The 17,556-nt window shown below is 33.3% G+C and overlaps 2 protein-coding genes across 2 annotated transcripts; one reads left to right on the forward strand and one right to left on the reverse strand.

Annotated features, from left to right (window-relative positions):
* The first annotated feature begins 2,582 nt into the window (after positions 1 to 2,582).
* LOC108322940 (luminal-binding protein) lies at positions 2,583 to 6,252 on the forward strand. Its single transcript, XM_017555249.2, has 8 exons — positions 2,583 to 2,792; positions 3,460 to 3,727; positions 3,807 to 4,021; positions 4,129 to 4,371; positions 4,512 to 4,991; positions 5,114 to 5,268; positions 5,384 to 5,466; positions 5,562 to 6,252. The coding sequence occupies exons 1-8, from the start codon at positions 2,741 to 2,743 to the stop codon at positions 6,061 to 6,063; spliced, it is 1,998 nt and encodes a 665-aa protein (XP_017410738.2). The 5' UTR covers positions 2,583 to 2,740; the 3' UTR covers positions 6,064 to 6,252.
* Positions 6,253 to 7,516: 1,264 nt separating this feature from the next.
* LOC108322967 (glutamine-dependent NAD(+) synthetase) lies at positions 7,517 to 15,779 on the reverse strand. Its single transcript, XM_017555288.2, has 13 exons — positions 15,370 to 15,779; positions 14,962 to 15,267; positions 13,890 to 14,113; positions 13,609 to 13,712; positions 13,372 to 13,506; positions 13,066 to 13,234; positions 12,529 to 12,664; positions 11,569 to 11,707; positions 11,124 to 11,300; positions 10,674 to 10,841; positions 9,113 to 9,208; positions 8,040 to 8,168; positions 7,517 to 7,925 (listed from the first exon to the last, which is right to left on the reverse strand). Exons 1-13 carry the CDS (start codon positions 15,561 to 15,563, stop codon positions 7,707 to 7,709), a joined length of 2,196 nt encoding a protein of 731 aa, XP_017410777.2. The 5' UTR covers positions 15,564 to 15,779; the 3' UTR covers positions 7,517 to 7,706.
* Positions 15,780 to 17,556: the final 1,777 nt, after the last annotated feature.

Below are 17,556 nucleotides of genomic sequence, written 5' to 3' on the forward strand. Positions count from 1 at the left end.
AATTCAAAGTCCGTATATATTGAAAATGATGATTTGAGTATGTTTGATGAATTGCAATGAAATGCTCATTTAGAAACATTTGGTAGATTTCTAGTGGATGATTGAGTAATAACCATTAAGATAAGGTTCTTCGTTATAATTCTTTTTAAATTTTAAATTCAATGGATGAATCAGAGAATGAACATTGAAATTTTGTTTCTATGAATGTGTATTATGTTTTTTTAAATTCACTTCTTGAATTTGTCGTTCCATAACTATTTAAAAAATTTACAATATTTTTAAATTGATTCTAACCTTTAAACCAACTAGTAGAATATAATTATATACAAATTGTTAATAAAAAAAAACAAATGAAATTGTTTCAATTTATTTTGAATGAAAAAATAGTAATTTTCTGGTTGCTTTGTTCGAAAATTAAATTTAAAAATTTGTGAAACAACCCATGTAATAACGGAAAAAAAAAATCGAATTTAACATGTGAAATGAAACAAACAAATCATTTAACACAGAATAATAGAAGAAATTAATAATTTATATATAGGTTTAGAAGACAATACTAAGAGAAATAGAAAAAAAAACATGCATGTCTTCTCATCATAACATGAGAAAGAACAGGATAACATGAATTGAAGTTAACCCAAAAAGAGTGATATAAGCATGAGGATAATTTTGAGCACTAACTAAATTTATAAACTTTTGAAATTCTATTATTCTTCACTTTTATTTTTATTTTCGTTTTCAACACTTATCTATGATTCAGTTCACATGATCTTTTAGGTGTCATTTAGTTGTAAATTTCAAATTTATCATCGTTACAATTATATTTAACAATGTTTAATTATTTTTGGATTTGGGACAGGTGTTGTTTTTTTTAGTTTATTTTCCTTATTTTTAAATTTTACTTTTTAGCACATTCTTATAAAAATAATAAAGTAATGTTCCTATATCATGTTCGAAGAAGTTGTTTCTAAATTGACAAACTTTAATGGAATACTAATACAAGTTTACCTGTGGTTTGATGGATTAACTTTAAACATTAATATCAAATGTTCAATTTTTGTCTTGAATCACATTTCAATATTGTGTTTAAGTTTGGAATTCAAACACGAGTAAAGAAAAAAAAAAAAACACAGAACAATAAAAAACATGCACAAATGTTACCTGCAAAAGAAAGAAAAAGAGTAGTTTAAATGTGCAAATCATATTGTTTTAAAACTTAAATACATAATTATTTGCTGATACTCTTGATTTTAAAAATTAGTTAATGTATTATGGAAATCTTAACTTGATATCATTAATGGTCTTTTATTAATCAACATTGCATTTCTTGAGTGTAGTATAGTCTTTTAAATGTCCTTTTACCTTTTTTTTTTTATAATTTTGTCTCCTATTTTATCCCATTTGATTTAGCATGTTATTCTTTTTGGTACTTTTTAATTTGTCTTTAAATTTTCTAAAATTTTATTTTGTAAAATAAAAACACCTAACATGTTAAATAAATTGTTTTTCAAAGTATTTTTATAAGTTGATAAAATAAATTAGTTGCATTTCTATAATAAAATTTTTTATTTTTATAATTTTTAATATTATTATATTTTAAATGTTAAACTTTCAAAACATTAAAAGAATAAAATTCAGAATGAAACAAAAGTAATTATTCAATAATCTTGTTGTTATTTTCCTTATAGATTTTTTTTAATTTTTAAACTTTTGTGTTGACTTCATATTATTTATTTGAGTTTTTTTAAATAATTTTTCTAAGTGATAAAATACAATTGCATTTATTTTCAATTCTGATAAAGGTGTGATGTTCTCTCTCTATATAATTTGTTAATAACTTTTTACTTCAAATATTTCCCAGAGTGATTAATTACTTCAAAATTTAAAGTGAATTATATCAGAGAACTTAATACTTTAATTTTATATTTTACATTTACATGTTCATCATTTTGACAATTTTCTTTGTGAAAATTTTATTTATAAGAATTTATTTTAATTCAACATAAACATCATTCTCAAGGAGAAGTTTATGCAAACAATAGAGAAAAATTAATTATATAATCAATACATGTATAATTTTTTAAATTTTATAAGACTTGTGATGTACTGTGACCAACAAAAAGATTAATAATATACCTTTTTATTATATTATTTTACTCAATCCCCATAAAACTACCATTTAAATTAAACGCTCACATAATATTTATATTATTTTCTCTTTCATATTTCATAGAATCTCATTACTATCATTATAGCAGTCACAAATTAATTTTAATAGTATGTATAATTTGATATGTAATACATTTTTAATTTTTAAAAAATTTGTATAATTTGATATGCGATAGATTTTTAATTTTAAAAAAAATACTATTATAGTACATAGAAGAACATACTAGAATTTAACGAGTATGGAGAAGGTTGACCCTTGTAAAGTAAGTTGAAGTCATCAAGATCAACGGCATAGATGTTCCCAACACCATAACGAATGCTATTGGCTGGAGCAACCAATTCGTGAATCGTCATTGGTCCACGTCATCATCTATGACATGTTTTAGCGTCAAGCCTTAGTTAGGTTCAGGAAAAGACCAGGCTTAGCTTGAGTCTTCCTTCATCACACTACATAAAAGGCTTCTTGCCCTCGTGCCATTTTACCTTCAATTTCGACTCTGCAAAACCAATTGAAATCGTTAATTTTCTTCAGAAAAGAAAGAGAGAAGAAGAGTGACTGTGAGAGACAGCAATGGCTGGCTTGGCAAGCCGTTCTCTGATTGTTCTTGCCATTATATCCTTAGGTATTTTTCGTGACCTAATTATAGATCTGATTGTTTTATTTTATTTTTTTAGCTTTTCAGTTCTTTTTTGTTTCGATGCGGAAGTGAAAGCAATGCAATCAGATCTTGCTTTGTTTTCATATTTTTGGATTTGTTTTGCATGATTTGCTGTGTTAACTGTTACTTACCGCCAGATCAGATCAGTGAGTGTAGTGAGATCTTAGACAATAGTTGTTTGTGATTTTGTAAGTTCTTTCTTTCGATTGATTCTGAAGCTTTGCATTTAAGTGATGTTATATGTTGAGAAGTCACTGTGAGTAGTGTAATATGCCTTTATCTGCATCTGAAGTTTCGTTAAAAGTTATTAGTTATCGTTGCCATAGTGTTATTTTTCAGTTTGTTGATAAGGATTTTTATTGTTAAGCCAAGTGATTAGTAGTCGGAACACTTTTTGTTCTGCAGCGTTGCTTACGAATTTGGTGTCTTGTGTATTTTCAAGGTGTTGGCGTTTTCGTATTTTATTTTTTTGTATTTTCGATTTGAATACGACAAGATCATGTAGTTTCCTTCGTAGATAGTTTCCTTTGTGAATGGATTAGTTTATTTTGCTAAATTTGACTCTGTTTAACGGGCATGTTAAGACAATGAGTTTCGGTGTTGTAACTAACATTGAGAAATTCTTACATAGGATGTCTATTTGCAATTTCCATTGCAAAGGAGGAAGCTACCAAGTTGGGGACGGTCATTGGGATTGATCTGGGAACGACCTATTCATGTGTTGGTGTTTATAAGAATGGCCATGTTGAAATCATAGCCAATGACCAAGGTAACCGTATCACTCCATCGTGGGTTGCCTTCACTGACAGTGAGAGACTCATCGGGGAGGCTGCTAAGAATCAGGCAGCTGTCAACCCCGAAAGGACCATCTTCGATGTTAAGAGACTTATTGGAAGAAAGTAAGACATTCTCAAGCTTTTGATTCAGGTCTATAAAATTTGATGAGAACAAAGGCATATCTGACTCATCATTTTTCAGGTTTGAAGATAAGGAAGTTCAAAAAGACATGAAGCTCGTTCCTTACAAAATTGTCAACAAGGATGGAAAACCTTACATACAGGTAAAAATCAAGGATGGTGAGACTAAGGTGTTCAGCCCTGAGGAAATCAGTGCCATGATTCTGACTAAGATGAAGGAAACCGCGGAGGCATTCCTTGGGAAGAGAATTAATGATGCCGTGGTCACTGTCCCAGGTAATTGAAACGACTCACGATATCATTCTCGTAATATTGATTGTTTTCAGTTCATCCTGTTTTTGTTTTTATTATAATTTATGACCTTTGTTCTGTCAAATACACAGCTTACTTCAATGATGCTCAGAGGCAGGCCACCAAGGACGCTGGTGTCATCGCTGGTCTCAATGTTGCTAGAATTATTAATGAACCCACTGCTGCTGCCATTGCTTATGGATTGGACAAGAAAGGTGGCGAGAAGAACATTCTAGTCTTTGATCTTGGAGGTGGGACATTTGATGTCAGTATCTTGACAATTGATAATGGTGTTTTTGAGGTTCTTGCAACAAATGGAGATACTCATCTTGGAGGTAATTTTGTTACCAAGTCTTGATATGATGAAATTATTATTTGGAAGAAAGATGATTGTTTCCATGAAGGTGGTTTCCTTTGATTTCCACGAAGTTTTCGTCTGATGTTATCGCCTGCTGTGTCTACTTCCCCTTACCAGGTGAGGACTTTGATCAGAGAATAATGGAGTACTTCATTAAATTGGTCAAGAAGAAGCACGGAAAGGATATTAGCAAGGACAACAGAGCACTTGGCAAGCTCAGGAGAGAGGCAGAGCGTGCGAAGAGAGCTCTCAGTAGCCAGCACCAAGTCCGCGTGGAAATTGAATCACTTTTTGATGGTGTTGACTTCTCTGAGCCACTCACCCGAGCTCGGTTTGAGGAGTTGAACAATGACTTGTTCCGGAAGACAATGGGACCAGTGAAGAAGGCTATGGAAGATGCTGGATTACAGAAGAATCAGATCGATGAGATTGTTCTCGTCGGTGGAAGCACAAGGATTCCGAAGGTTCAACAGCTTTTGAAGGATTACTTTGACGGAAAGGAGCCAAACAAGGGTGTCAACCCTGATGAAGCAGTTGCCTATGGTGCTGCAGTGCAAGGAAGCATTTTGAGCGGAGAGGGGGGTGAAGAAACCAAAGGTACCATAGTCTGTACTAGTAATTTTTCATTACCTGTCCAGAAGTCATAAAAAATTATTTATACAATAAGTAGATTGTTTAGAATTACATTGTCTAATTGTTTTGGGGCACTCTGGATGCAGATATCCTTCTCCTGGATGTGGCTCCCCTCACCCTTGGAATTGAAACTGTTGGTGGAGTGATGACAAAGTTGATTCCCAGAAACACTGTTATCCCTACAAAGAAATCCCAGGTGTTTACCACCTACCAGGACCAGCAGACCACTGTCTCCATTCAGGTATGATTCCCTTGTTCGACTGCATTAAAGTGAACGATGCTCGGTTTTTTCTGAATCCAAAATGCATGTCTGTATAACTTACTTTAATAATTCAATTCCTTTTCTTAATACATAGGTTTTCGAAGGTGAGAGGAGTCTCACAAAGGACTGCCGTCTGCTTGGGAAATTTGATCTGTCAGGAATTCCTCCAGCTCCAAGGTTAGTTTCGTGCTTTCACGATGATCGTGTGCTCTAAAGATAGTGCTTCAATTGATATGTGTAACTGACTGGTATGTTATGTGGTAATTGAAAAGGGGTACCCCTCAAATTGAAGTGACCTTTGAAGTTGACGCAAATGGCATCCTGAATGTGAAAGCAGAAGACAAAGGCACTGGAAAATCAGAGAAGATCACGATTACAAATGAAAAGGGACGTCTGAGCCAGGAGGAAATCGAGAGAATGGTCCGTGAGGCGGAGGAGTTTGCGGAGGAAGACAAAAAGGTGAAAGAGAGGATTGATGCTCGTAACAGTCTTGAAACCTACGTCTACAACATGAAAAATCAGATCAGCGACAAGGACAAGCTTGCTGACAAGTTGGAGTCAGATGAAAAGGAGAAAATAGAGAGTGCAGTGAAGGAAGCATTGGAATGGCTTGATGACAACCAAAGTGTGGAGAAAGAAGAATATGAGGAGAAGCTTAAGGAGGTGGAAGCCGTTTGCAACCCAATCATCAGTGCTGTCTATCAGAGATCAGGAGGAGCCCCAGGTGGTGATGCATCAGGCGAGGACGAGGACGACTCTCACGACGAGCTCTAGAGGTGTTTATTATGCTTTAGATATGATGAGAAACAATAGATTAGTCGGAGTCTGTTAATTTTTATTAAAGCTGGGAATTAAGAAATTCCCCTGCGCTTGCTTTTTTGGTGGCGATGATAAGATACTTGTGAAATTACTTGTATTTTCCTTTTTTTAACTAGTTTTTACGACCAATCTTTTTCAGCTGTATCAGTATGCTTCATTTCTGGTGGGTCTTTGTGTTTGCTTTTGTTACGTTCCTCCCTCCCCGTACCTGTGTCGCGCTTTTTACAACAAAGGGTTCTAGTGCTCACACTTAGTTTTTGGTTTGAAGTAATCTTAATAATTTTAATAATTCTTAATTAACGCAGGTAATATTTTAAAAATATTATTGATGACATTTTATGGAAAATAGCGACTGTTGGTTCTTGAATTTGTCATTGAACCTTTTCCTCGAGCATGGACAAAGGGACTATTATAGAGTAGGGTCAGAAAATGAAATGTAGATTTGGTGTCTAGTACTTCTCTTCCAGCGCTTTCCAGTGCTTTTTGTATGTGTACTGTAACTCTATTAATACGTCGTTGTCGATTATTTTACAAGACAATAAATAGATTTTGTCAAATATATTAATGCGTGTTTGATTCTGCCTAGAACCAAAAAGTGGATCAACCAACAGCCATGTAATGAAATTGGACGTGAGTTTTACTTGCACATCAAACATGTTATCAGTCTATGTTCCGTGGAGTCCATAATGAGATTCAATAGTAGAAGCAAAGGATTTATAGTTATAAAATTAATCGATTAATGTTTTTGAGAGAAATGAGGGACAAATTTTACATTTTTATATACATCAAAATTTACTTCTCTAGATCTTGTTTGTGTTTGTTGTGTTTTACCACAATTTCACAATTTGTGTCCCAATATGTTACCTCTCTTTCACAGGCGACTTAGGGATTTAGAAATAAATACTTATGAGAAAACATTTATTTTAATGATAGAATTGCAAAGAAACTAGAAATTAGCATCTTATAGCAATACTTACGAAAATAATAAAAAAATAACTTTCTTTTCTTAGGGTTTAGTCAAGAACTTTTAAAATTACAAGAATGTTTGTTAAAAGTTCTTAAACATGAAATACCCAATGTAGAATTCTTCAGCAGAGACATGTGCATAACTTAATCACATATTTCATCTTAAATTTTTTAGTATAAACAACTCGGATATTGACCTTAGACTTTATTGGGTTACATTACAGATAGAAATCACAATTTTGTTTATCAACATTGACCGCCACTTGCTATTTAGGTCGTAAAACACTAAAAAGAAAAACTCAAAGTGCGTTTTTATTTTTATTTATTTATTGATTTATTTTTTTTGCGTTAACGACATGATGCCTTCAATTTATAAGAATGTGATCATCATCCCTTCATTTTTTTTTAATAATTACAGTTTGTTTTTTACGCCACACCACACTTAAATAAATCTTCTTCTCATTAATCATTATTTTCCTCTATTCGGTGAGGGAACATGGTTACTAATTAAAAATAATTTTACACTAACACAATAAAGCTAAATTGGAAATGTAAAATGAATTTCCCCAATCCTCCTTGTGGAAATCTATAATTTATATATTTATTTCATTAGGGGGAGGGGTTGAATATGATTAGAATCCAGCTTTAGGATTTCCAGAACCAGCTGCAGCGACTCCCATCCCACTAACACCATGTGATGTAGCTGCCATTGTGTCATTGGCTGCATAATCTTTAACATCTTTAACATCCAATTCACTCACAAGTTCATCAATTTTCCTAAATTGATATGGCCATCTTGCATTGTAGAGAAACTGGCGAAGATCAAACCTATTATCCTCTGGTGAATAACTCTGCAAGTTGATTGAAAGATTAACTTTCATTAGCCAACAAAAGATGTAAGAATAAGCCAAAATAATGGGAACACCGGAGAGCTATCCTGATTTGAAGTGATAACAACTACATACCTCAGCATGGTAGGAAGGTGTCAAGACAGTCATTTTGTGTCGATTGATAGAATAATACTTGAAGAAGTATTTTACTTTTTCAGCTACTTGTGATGGAGTCAATTTTGCACCCCATCTGTAGCATAGATTCTACCACAGTAAATTACAAAACAAGTTATGATTGGCAAGTAAAATTAGACAAAATATAAAATGCAAAATTCACTCAGACTGCTAGCTTTGGATGCCAAAACTTTATTTCACTTGAGTTCACAATAACAAGTACAGTAATTATTCTTTCTGGTAAGGTTTTGAAAACGTGGTAGTTTAGAAATCAGTCAAGAAGGACTGAGATACATGGAATAGATTTCTTCTGGTAATTCTTTAACTTAAATATCGTGCATTGTTTTTGGTTTTTCATTATTTGCCCTCCTAAAGCAAAGTAGCAAACCATGCTATGCTTTGACCTTTGGTTATAGACAGAGATTCTTTTTAATTACTACAACCACATGAAATTTGTAAAAAGGCTACCAAAGAGCTGGACTCATCAAAAGCTGATATTAACTACACTGTCCTTCGAGAGAAACAATTTCCCTGTTTGGAAGAGTCTATTAGATTATCGACTACTTCGATTTTATTCGTTTCCTGGAAGTTTTTGCAAATAAAAGTTCACATCAAAAAATCGTCTGAGTTTAGTGAAATCAGTGTTTACGTTAGGTCGTTTAAAGACAAGATCCTGCATACATTTTGATTCAAGTACAGTTTAAGGTATGACAACAAAAGTTAGTGTCTTCCCCTCCAAAGGAACATATCCAAGTCAAAAAGTTTGCGATCACAAAATAGTTTAGGTTGGCCTTGTAGAATAACGAAACTCCTTGCACTATCAAATGACTTGTGAAATTAGCTCTAGGTCTACAACTAGTAGGGTTTAACTTTTCTTGGCTCTGTTATTCCCAACAGGTATTTACATTACAGGATGGTTAAGCATCCTACTACCACCCGTTTGTCCTATTCTGTTCAACCACTATCATATGACAGAAAAAAATGTGAAAGGTTAAAGACTTAATTAGGACAGAAAGGAGAAGCATGAGATAAACCTGGAACATGGAAACTGGACCACAACGGAAAATTTTCCGTAGTCTTCCATAAACTGATAGTTCCTCGTAAGTCATTCCCATATCAACTTCATCAAGCTGTTCAACAAAGAATGAAGTATCTGAGTACATATGTTTAAAAGTTGACCATAAACAATTTACTAATGCATATAGATAAAACCAAGTACATCAAAAGATTCAAATACAAGCAAAAACTAATAGAGCACTGCTGAAGTCAAATACCCAAGACTTTCTCTTGCCCTGTTTTGAGGCTTTAACATTTCCTTATGTTAATTTCGCCAATATTTTGAAAAAAAAAACTCCACCAATTTTTTTTTAATTAAAAATTACAGATAATAGCAGAAAAACCATTAACTCATTACAAGAGAAATGAACAGAAGATCTTGTGCCTGACCAGAAAAGCAGCCATATCCTCGTTTACATATTACCCCCATTCGCTTTTCTAAGTATTACGTAATAAACCGTCAAGTTATTCCTTGAGATTGTATGCGTTGGCCATTTTAGTCCTTGAAATATTCAAAACCCTCTGTTAGTAAATGACTTTGTAAAAAACAATTCATTTTAGACATCTTCCCCCTTATTTCGTAGTCATTTTCCACCAGAAAGGACAAAATTTGGCAAATTTAGGAACTTGTAAAAGGTTTGTAAAGTTTCAGGGACTAAAATGCCCAGCTCGTACAAACTCAAGAACTAATTTAAGGCTTTACTCAAGTACTCTGCCTTGTAGGTCCAATTCTAGGTTGTACATTATTGTATTTCCAAAATATCAGTTAATTTCTATATTTTCTTCCTTTCTTTTATACAGGCTTAACACAGATTTTCATTTGTGATTAGATCAAGAGTTGGACACTGGAATTTATATTGTTTCTTTTGCATTATGAGGGTCTACAACACAATTCTGGTGTACACACAAATTGCTGAAAAACCTATATGTACCGGAGATAATATCAAATCATAAGTGAATTTAAACTTCACCTTATAAATCTGTTTTAAAAGGTTGAGTTTAATTTAAATTATATTTTCTTAAGATGGTATTAGAATTATTTAGAGATTATTCCAGTCAAGTTTGTTGGGTCTTGTGTCACCTACTATCGGGTTTTTCTCCAGTCTCACACTTGAGATGTCTTGAAAGAGTGTGTTGAAGAGTTCGAATCGATTAGAGATAAGATTAAATCATAATAAGTCAAAATATTTGCACAGCCAACTTTCTTAAAGATGAAAAATCTAACAGCCAACTTATATAAAGTCAAAATATTTGCACAGCATCATTATGATCTGAGGTTGCTGCAATTAAATTGTCTTTTGACCTGTCAGGCGTATTGTTGACAATAATGACTCACTCTCGTGCAAAAAAACAAAAAAATCGAATTTTGTATTGTTATCGTTACCCTCTGGTCCACTTTAAGCAAAATTGATACGTATGGATACACATATACCAAAAAAGGTATATTACATGTATATGCACTTGCAATTAAGCAACACAGTCAAAATCAAAGTGAGATTCCAGATTAGTCTTAAATGGTGTGACAAAACAGAATACTACCTGACTGTAATCAGAACGTTGAGGCTCTAGTTCGGCTGTGGGTGGAGCTGCTTCAATATCTTTCAAAGATGGGTAACCAAGGTGGATGGCAGCCCATCGCAGGAATGCCCTAAGGTCCTGCTTACTTATACTACCAATAGGATTTATATCTGCTGAGCTGCAATCATACTGTAAAAAGATATAAGCTGTGATCAAAATGGTGAAACGAACCACAGATAATAGAAAGTGGGGAAAAAATTGAGACACGAAGGGTCTATGTTAAGAAAATATTTTATGAATAAAGACAAAATCAACTCAGTCCCCTGTTTTCAAATATTCAAGTGTTATTATAATTTTTTTGTATAGATCTATGTAATTGGGAAAAAAAGTAAAAAAAATAAAAGAAGCGAGACATTTTCTTCAACCAAACTATCTCTAATAAAGAAAGGTTTAATCCAAAGCTAAATAGACCTTGGTCAAGTAACCACGTAACCCTTCATCCACATTAGAGCTCCCCAAGACAAGGTAAAATCCAGGTTTGCCATGAACCCAAGGCAAGAGTGACGCTAACATGAAAGCTAGCACCATTCTGATTCGAGCCTGAATGTTCTGCAAGCTTAAATTCTCAATATTGGATCCACCATCAACCTGTAGAAACAAAATCATAAAAAAAATGAGACTTCCATAAAATAGAAACAAAAATTATATAAAATGCTTCAATCTTTAATAGAAAAGTGAGATTCCCCACAAAGATGTTACGCAAATACTTTAATACCCTGGCATCCTGATCTGGAGATACATTACAAATATGAACATGCTTTTCTGGACAAACATAACGTAGAGTGACAACTTCATAGATTACAAGTTCTAGCAGTGGTCATTTATGATTGAGAGAACTCGTTCATGCTTCATTTACCTTGTACTGTGGTCGTTTTCCTGTAAGTGTCTGGAATAACGACAAAAATGCAGACACAACGACATCAATGCTAACATCAAGATGCCATGAACCTATTTCATCAGCCAGCACCTTAGCTCGGGACTTTGTCATTTCTGAACTGAAACAGAATAAATTTTAGTCATCCATCACATCTGAGTGATATAAGCTGGTTCATGCAATGGAATGATTTCTCAGTACAGGCAAAGTGAAAAACGAAAGCCAGTACTCAAGGGCTTTAGTCTTCCAGTATTTATGTTTTACACTGCACAATAGTGTAACTACTATTGTGATTGCTAGTAGTTCCAAATACCCTCTTTCTTTCTCACAAGAGAGCACATGGGATTTAATAAATACTAGCATTAGATCAGGTATCCAGGATTACAGAAAGCAACATTCCAAATTTAAAGATAGTGGTTTTAGAAAGGGAAGTTAGGCTGGACAATATAGTTTTTCCTACAATTAATAAGGAAGATAATGCATTATTAATAGTGATAGTCGTAGAAGTCCTGGACCGATGGTTTTAATTTCAATTTTATAAAGCGGTTTTGGGATACTATTAAAGATGATGTTGTAAAATCTGTAAATTGTTTTCATTGTTGTGGGAAGTGGCCGATAGGAAGTAATGCGTTTTTCATTAGCCTAATACCTAAGGTAGACAACCAACAAGGGCTGAGTAATGCACATGATAAAGTTTGGCATTGTATATGGGTCGCGATAATTTGGAGTGTATGGAGCCATAGGAATAACATCATTTTTAGGAATTACATATGACCAAGAACACAATACTCTCAACAACAACGCATCAGTGCAGCTTTCTTGTGTGTGTGTGTGACTCCTCTTATACAAATGTGGATGGAATATCAATGGAATGTAGCAGATAGAAACTTATGGAGATACAGCTAAATAACAATAAGACCGGGATGGAAATTTATCACTTACCTGTTTTCAGATCCCATAAACACAGTATAGAATATTCTTTTAGCAAATTCTCTGCTGTCTATAGGATACTGGCCATCCTTATAGTTTCCTATTCGTATTGCATCAGCTTTAACTTGCTCATCCCCATTTGCAATTTCTGCAGGCAAATACCCATGAGCCACTCATATACAAACTACAAATGTCATTGTCTATTCCACCTTTGCCACATGAAAATGTGAAAATGAAAAATAAACGGGAGGCATTTGTCTTTCTCAAACTTATTATGGTCCACCATATTTGATGGAACTATGAATACTCATCTCTGCTTTTTCAGCTAGTTCAGTTGTCAATCAAATATATATTACCTCTCAATCCGTCCCTTAGATCTTTATACAGTTCATGCTTATCATAAGCTAGATTAGTGATCACACTTTAAGCATTTCTATATTTAAAGCAGGATCATAAATGGAATAGTGTTAATTCTAAATACTGTCACAAGTATCTGAAATAGAAAGTACACATGAATCTAACCACAATTCTCATTGCACTTGAACTTACCTTTCACAACCAGCTGGCACATGCATCCAACAATTGCAGCAACTGAGGAACTGTCTGCTCCACCAGAAAGTGGAAGCAGAAAACCAGATGCTCCACTTCTTCTTAAGTAGTCCCATAACCAGCAACCAGGTCCAAATGCTATTTCCTCCTCAGGAGTGTGGTACTTTATCTATAATGAATAAATCATAATCAACTTAGCAGCTTGGATGCCTGAGTGATTGCAGCAGTAATGTGGTGAAATAAGAATCCAAGATGTCATAAATTTTGACTATCTTCAAATTTGCTACCAAATGAAAATAAACTAACCTTAAGTGGAAGAGAAAGGCATATTTTAAGGTTAAAAGGAAGACAAAGACTGTAAGGTACTTCCACTGAAGGAACCTTCGTTTTATAACTTGCTTGCTCTTGGAAGCTACTTAAAGATCCTCGAAGGCTCACAACCTACCAATGGACAAAATGACTAAAAGAATCAAATCCAACATCAGTTATTGATAGTCTTAATGATTGTGTAAATTGATATATGGAATATAATGCAATACATACCACATCTAGATCTATCTGAGCAACCACAACCTCAACATCCTTCAAAGAAAATTGAGAACCCTGAGCGACAACATCTCCATTAACCACAACACATGCACAGCCATCTGTTGCAAAGACGGCAAATTGTAGACAAATGAAACAACAACAAAAAAAACAACATAAATGAAATCTGAAAAAGCTAAATGGAAGTTAAAATGTCCTCAACGGACTTCCAGAATATGCAATGGGCACAAATGTGAAAAGTTCAAATATCATTCTATCAAGACAAAAGGTTTTTCTACCATAGTAAAGGCGACTTCCATCACAGCCTTGTTGGTTACTATACATGTAAACCCCTCCACGAGTATGAGTGGCACCTATAAGAGCATGAACACGATAGTCAAGCTTTCTGAGTTGGTGGTGACTTCCACTTGCATTCATAATCACTTCAACCCCGTTCAATGCAAGCTCAGAATGAGGAGGATCTGAAGTATAAAGCTCTTCACAAACTTCAGCAGCTATAGCTCTAAGAATGGGAAAAAGATTCATATTTAGCAATTGATAAATCTGACTAAAACTTGCAACCACTCAATAAACAAATCAAATGCATGCAAACGCAACACACAAATAATTCTTAGGTGCATAAAAATAGAAAGGTAAATAAATCAACTAACCAGTGCATGAATGCAACACTGATGGGTATGTAAGCCGTAAAACACGAGGATAAACCGTATCCGGTAATAGTCTGCTAAGTACTCACAATATAAATAAAACCTATGATTTATTTAATTTCAGGACTTATCATTAACCAACGATTTACCATAACTTAGGAAAATACATGTAATTTTACTGGAAGTGGAAAGGACAAAACTTTTTTAGGTGAACCCATGTTATCTCTCAGTCAAGAGACAGGGACTTATCATTAACCAACAATTTAGCATAACTTAGGAACATATATGTGATTTTACTGGAAGTGGAAAGGAAAAAACTTTTTTAGGTGAACCCATGGTATCTCTCATTCAAGAGACAAAGATTAATTTCTCCAGGCATAGAAACTAATTTAAGGGATTAACCTCTTCCTACGTGTTTTTTATACCTATGAGATTGAGGATCAAATCCCTGAACCCATGTTTAAGAAATAAAATTATATATCAACTATCTCACACCATATTGGTGACACAACTTCTATGTAACACTAACATTGAAACAGAAAACTAAATGAGTAAATAGTGTATACAATGACAATGAAAAGGGATTTTACAGTTTCACCAGACCAATGTAGACTTTTAAACAACCACATTTAAAAAAAATATAAAGTAGAGTGCACGGATATTAAATTCAAACTAAATAAAGTAAAACACATTTACAACTTACGTGTCTTGGAACTTCATGAACCCATAACCGAATGGAACCGATTTCTGGCCTAAAGCCTGAGAAATTTCAAGGGGCAACTGAAAATCCACAAGCTGATCCCTTCGCTTCCAGGCCGTGAACCATCTCAGTTCTCTATAATTGCCATCATTTGCAAGACACAGCTTCGGTCGTATCATAATAATCTTCCGATTCAAACAGAAAACCTGACAGTTGTAGCGCTCCTGACCTATGATAACCGGCATGCCGAAGCTACACAGAATGCCATCAGTCCAATCTCCAAGCAGCAAATCTTTCAGACACTCCCATCTGCAAGCAACAAAGCCAATTCACAGTTTCCTTAGAATGCAAAACACCTACCATGAACCTACGCGAAACACACACAAAGAGAAAAAAAACAAAGAGACATACGAATGGTTAACTGTGTCGAGTTCTAGGAAGTGGTCTTCGCAGCCATAACCAGGAATCTCGAGTTCGGGACCGAGCCTAACGGAGGCGCCGGCTTCCTTGGCCTTGGCAATGGACTCCTTGATTAGGTTTGCGTTGCAATCGAAGTCCATCGCCCATTGATTGAGACTGCATGTGGCAACCTTCAAGAGCCTCATCGCTTTTGGTTCGCAATTTGGGGTTCCTCAATGCCGCAGATTACAACTGCAACGATATTCGCAAGGGGCTTTTTAAATTGTAATGTGTGCTCCGAACATAGCTTCGATTCCACGATGCTACTTTGAAGATTATGCGTCGTATTCGTTGTTCTCTCCTGGACCCTTGGACGGGTTCTTCTGTCTCGCTTCCCTCTTTGCACGTAACGCACTTCAACAACTAAGTTTTCAAGTCAACTCACTTAAAGACTAATCATGTTTAACAGTACTAAATTTCTGATTAAATTTTGTAATTAAATAATTCATTTCCTTGCAATATATTGCCTATCAAATATTTAATTAATGAAGTTTTATCTACAACTAATTTTAATTAAATCTTTATTTAAATATTATTTGTTTTGATTTTTATAATCCACATTATAGCGATTAATCCAAAATGAAAAGACAAAAGTAACGATGGTTACGCTATTGATAAAAAAATAAAAGAAAAAATATTTAAATAAAAATAAAATAACATTTCAAAATAAGATAATTTTTTTAATTCAAAATATTTAAATTTATAGAAAAATTAAAAAATTTTAAATCATAAATCTAGAAAAATAATAAAAATTTATGAAATATTTAATGAGATTCTTGTTCTAAGGATATTTTTATTAATTTGAATATTTGTTCCTGCTTTTAAATACTTTAAGTATTCTTGTTCTAAGGATGAATTTGTCCTACACGCTAAAAATTTAAGACGGGTCTCTTACGAATCAAGTTTTTCCACAGGACTCCTGCTTCTTAAGTGTTAATATGTGCAAAATAAAAATGTTTAAATAATTTCGAAGCCCTTAATATATAATTTATTTTTTACTGTATCAATAACAAGATTTCACCACAAAGGATGTTAGGCAAATTAATTCCTAATTATATACTCACTCACTCCAAAAATGGTTATATATATTTGTTCTCCTAGCAATATCGTGTTATTGACAAGTACCTGCAATTGTCATATGTCTTTTTATTTATACAAAACTTGTTAAATTAATTTTAAACAAACTTCCAAACAGTAATTTTAAAGACTTTGATTATTTAGGTGTATCATTCCTTTGTCCTTTAAAAAGTTTTAGGTTTAACTTTCAACATACATAACCATATCTCTCATGGAAAATGGTATATGGTATTGACAAAAATAAGATTTTCCTAGAGTTTGGATTCGTATAAAACCTCAGATATTTATATGAAGTTACTCAAACGATTTACCGAACACGTATTTAATAATTTCAATCTTACGTCTAGAATCATCCAACAAGTTCCTAAAATTCATCAAACCTTTTTCATTCATATGTTTTTACCTTGAATGCAATCTAAACTTCGTCTTATCTTATATCATAAAACTAAATAACATATATCATATTGTTTAAGAATCGAATCCAAGTGTAACTTAAATGTTTATTTTTCTTTATTGAGATATTTTTTTTATAATAAAATCGTGACAAAATTTTATATTTCAAAGTAAACAATATTTTGGATGAGTGTGATTAACCTTGATAATATCAAGACAAATAATTGGTCTTTTAAGTTCTCGAGTGGAGTTGAACTCTAATTCTCTTTAGATCTTGACAATAAACTTATATATTCTTATCATGCTTAATTATTTTATATATTGTAAGAACAAAATCGACAGAATTTTACACTATAAAATAGATAATACATAGAATAATACATCGAATGAATAATGATGGCTTATAATATCACTCGAAGAATTAAGTCAAAACACTATATCAATACATTTTATAAATAATTTGCTTTATTAGACATTATAATTAACTTGCAAAAGGATCTAGTATATTTAAATATCCAAATAACTAATTCTTACGTTGATAAATAATGAACCCTATTTTTAAAATTATATAATTAGAGACAATTTGCAAGTCCAATACGTTAAATTTACATACTTTACCAGCCTATTTTGTAGAGTGTTACGTAAACTCCAAAACCACGCTTTAGAAGA

This window comes from Vigna angularis, chromosome 1, assembly GCF_016808095.1.
Source record: "Vigna angularis cultivar LongXiaoDou No.4 chromosome 1, ASM1680809v1, whole genome shotgun sequence".
Taxonomy (NCBI): Eukaryota; Viridiplantae; Streptophyta; class Magnoliopsida; order Fabales; family Fabaceae; genus Vigna; species Vigna angularis.

Coding starts and splice junctions, on each gene's coding strand:
- LOC108322967 (XM_017555288.2), bottom strand. CDS start 15,563: ATGAGGCTCTTGAAGGTTGCCACATGCAGTCTCAATCAATGGGCGATG. Junction 13,507..13,608: donor CTCAGATAGATCTAGATGTG/GTATGTATTGCA, acceptor GTCCATTGGTAG/GTTGTGAGCCTTCGAGGATC. Junction 8,169..9,112: donor GTCCAGTTTCCATGTTCCAG/GTTTATCTCATG, acceptor TTACTGTGGTAG/AATCTATGCTACAGATGGGG.
- LOC108322940 (XM_017555249.2), top strand. CDS start 2,741: ATGGCTGGCTTGGCAAGCCGTTCTCTGATTGTTCTTGCCATTATATCC. Junction 3,728..3,806: donor AAGAGACTTATTGGAAGAAA/GTAAGACATTCT, acceptor ATCATTTTTCAG/GTTTGAAGATAAGGAAGTTC. Junction 4,992..5,113: donor GGGGGGTGAAGAAACCAAAG/GTACCATAGTCT, acceptor CTCTGGATGCAG/ATATCCTTCTCCTGGATGTG.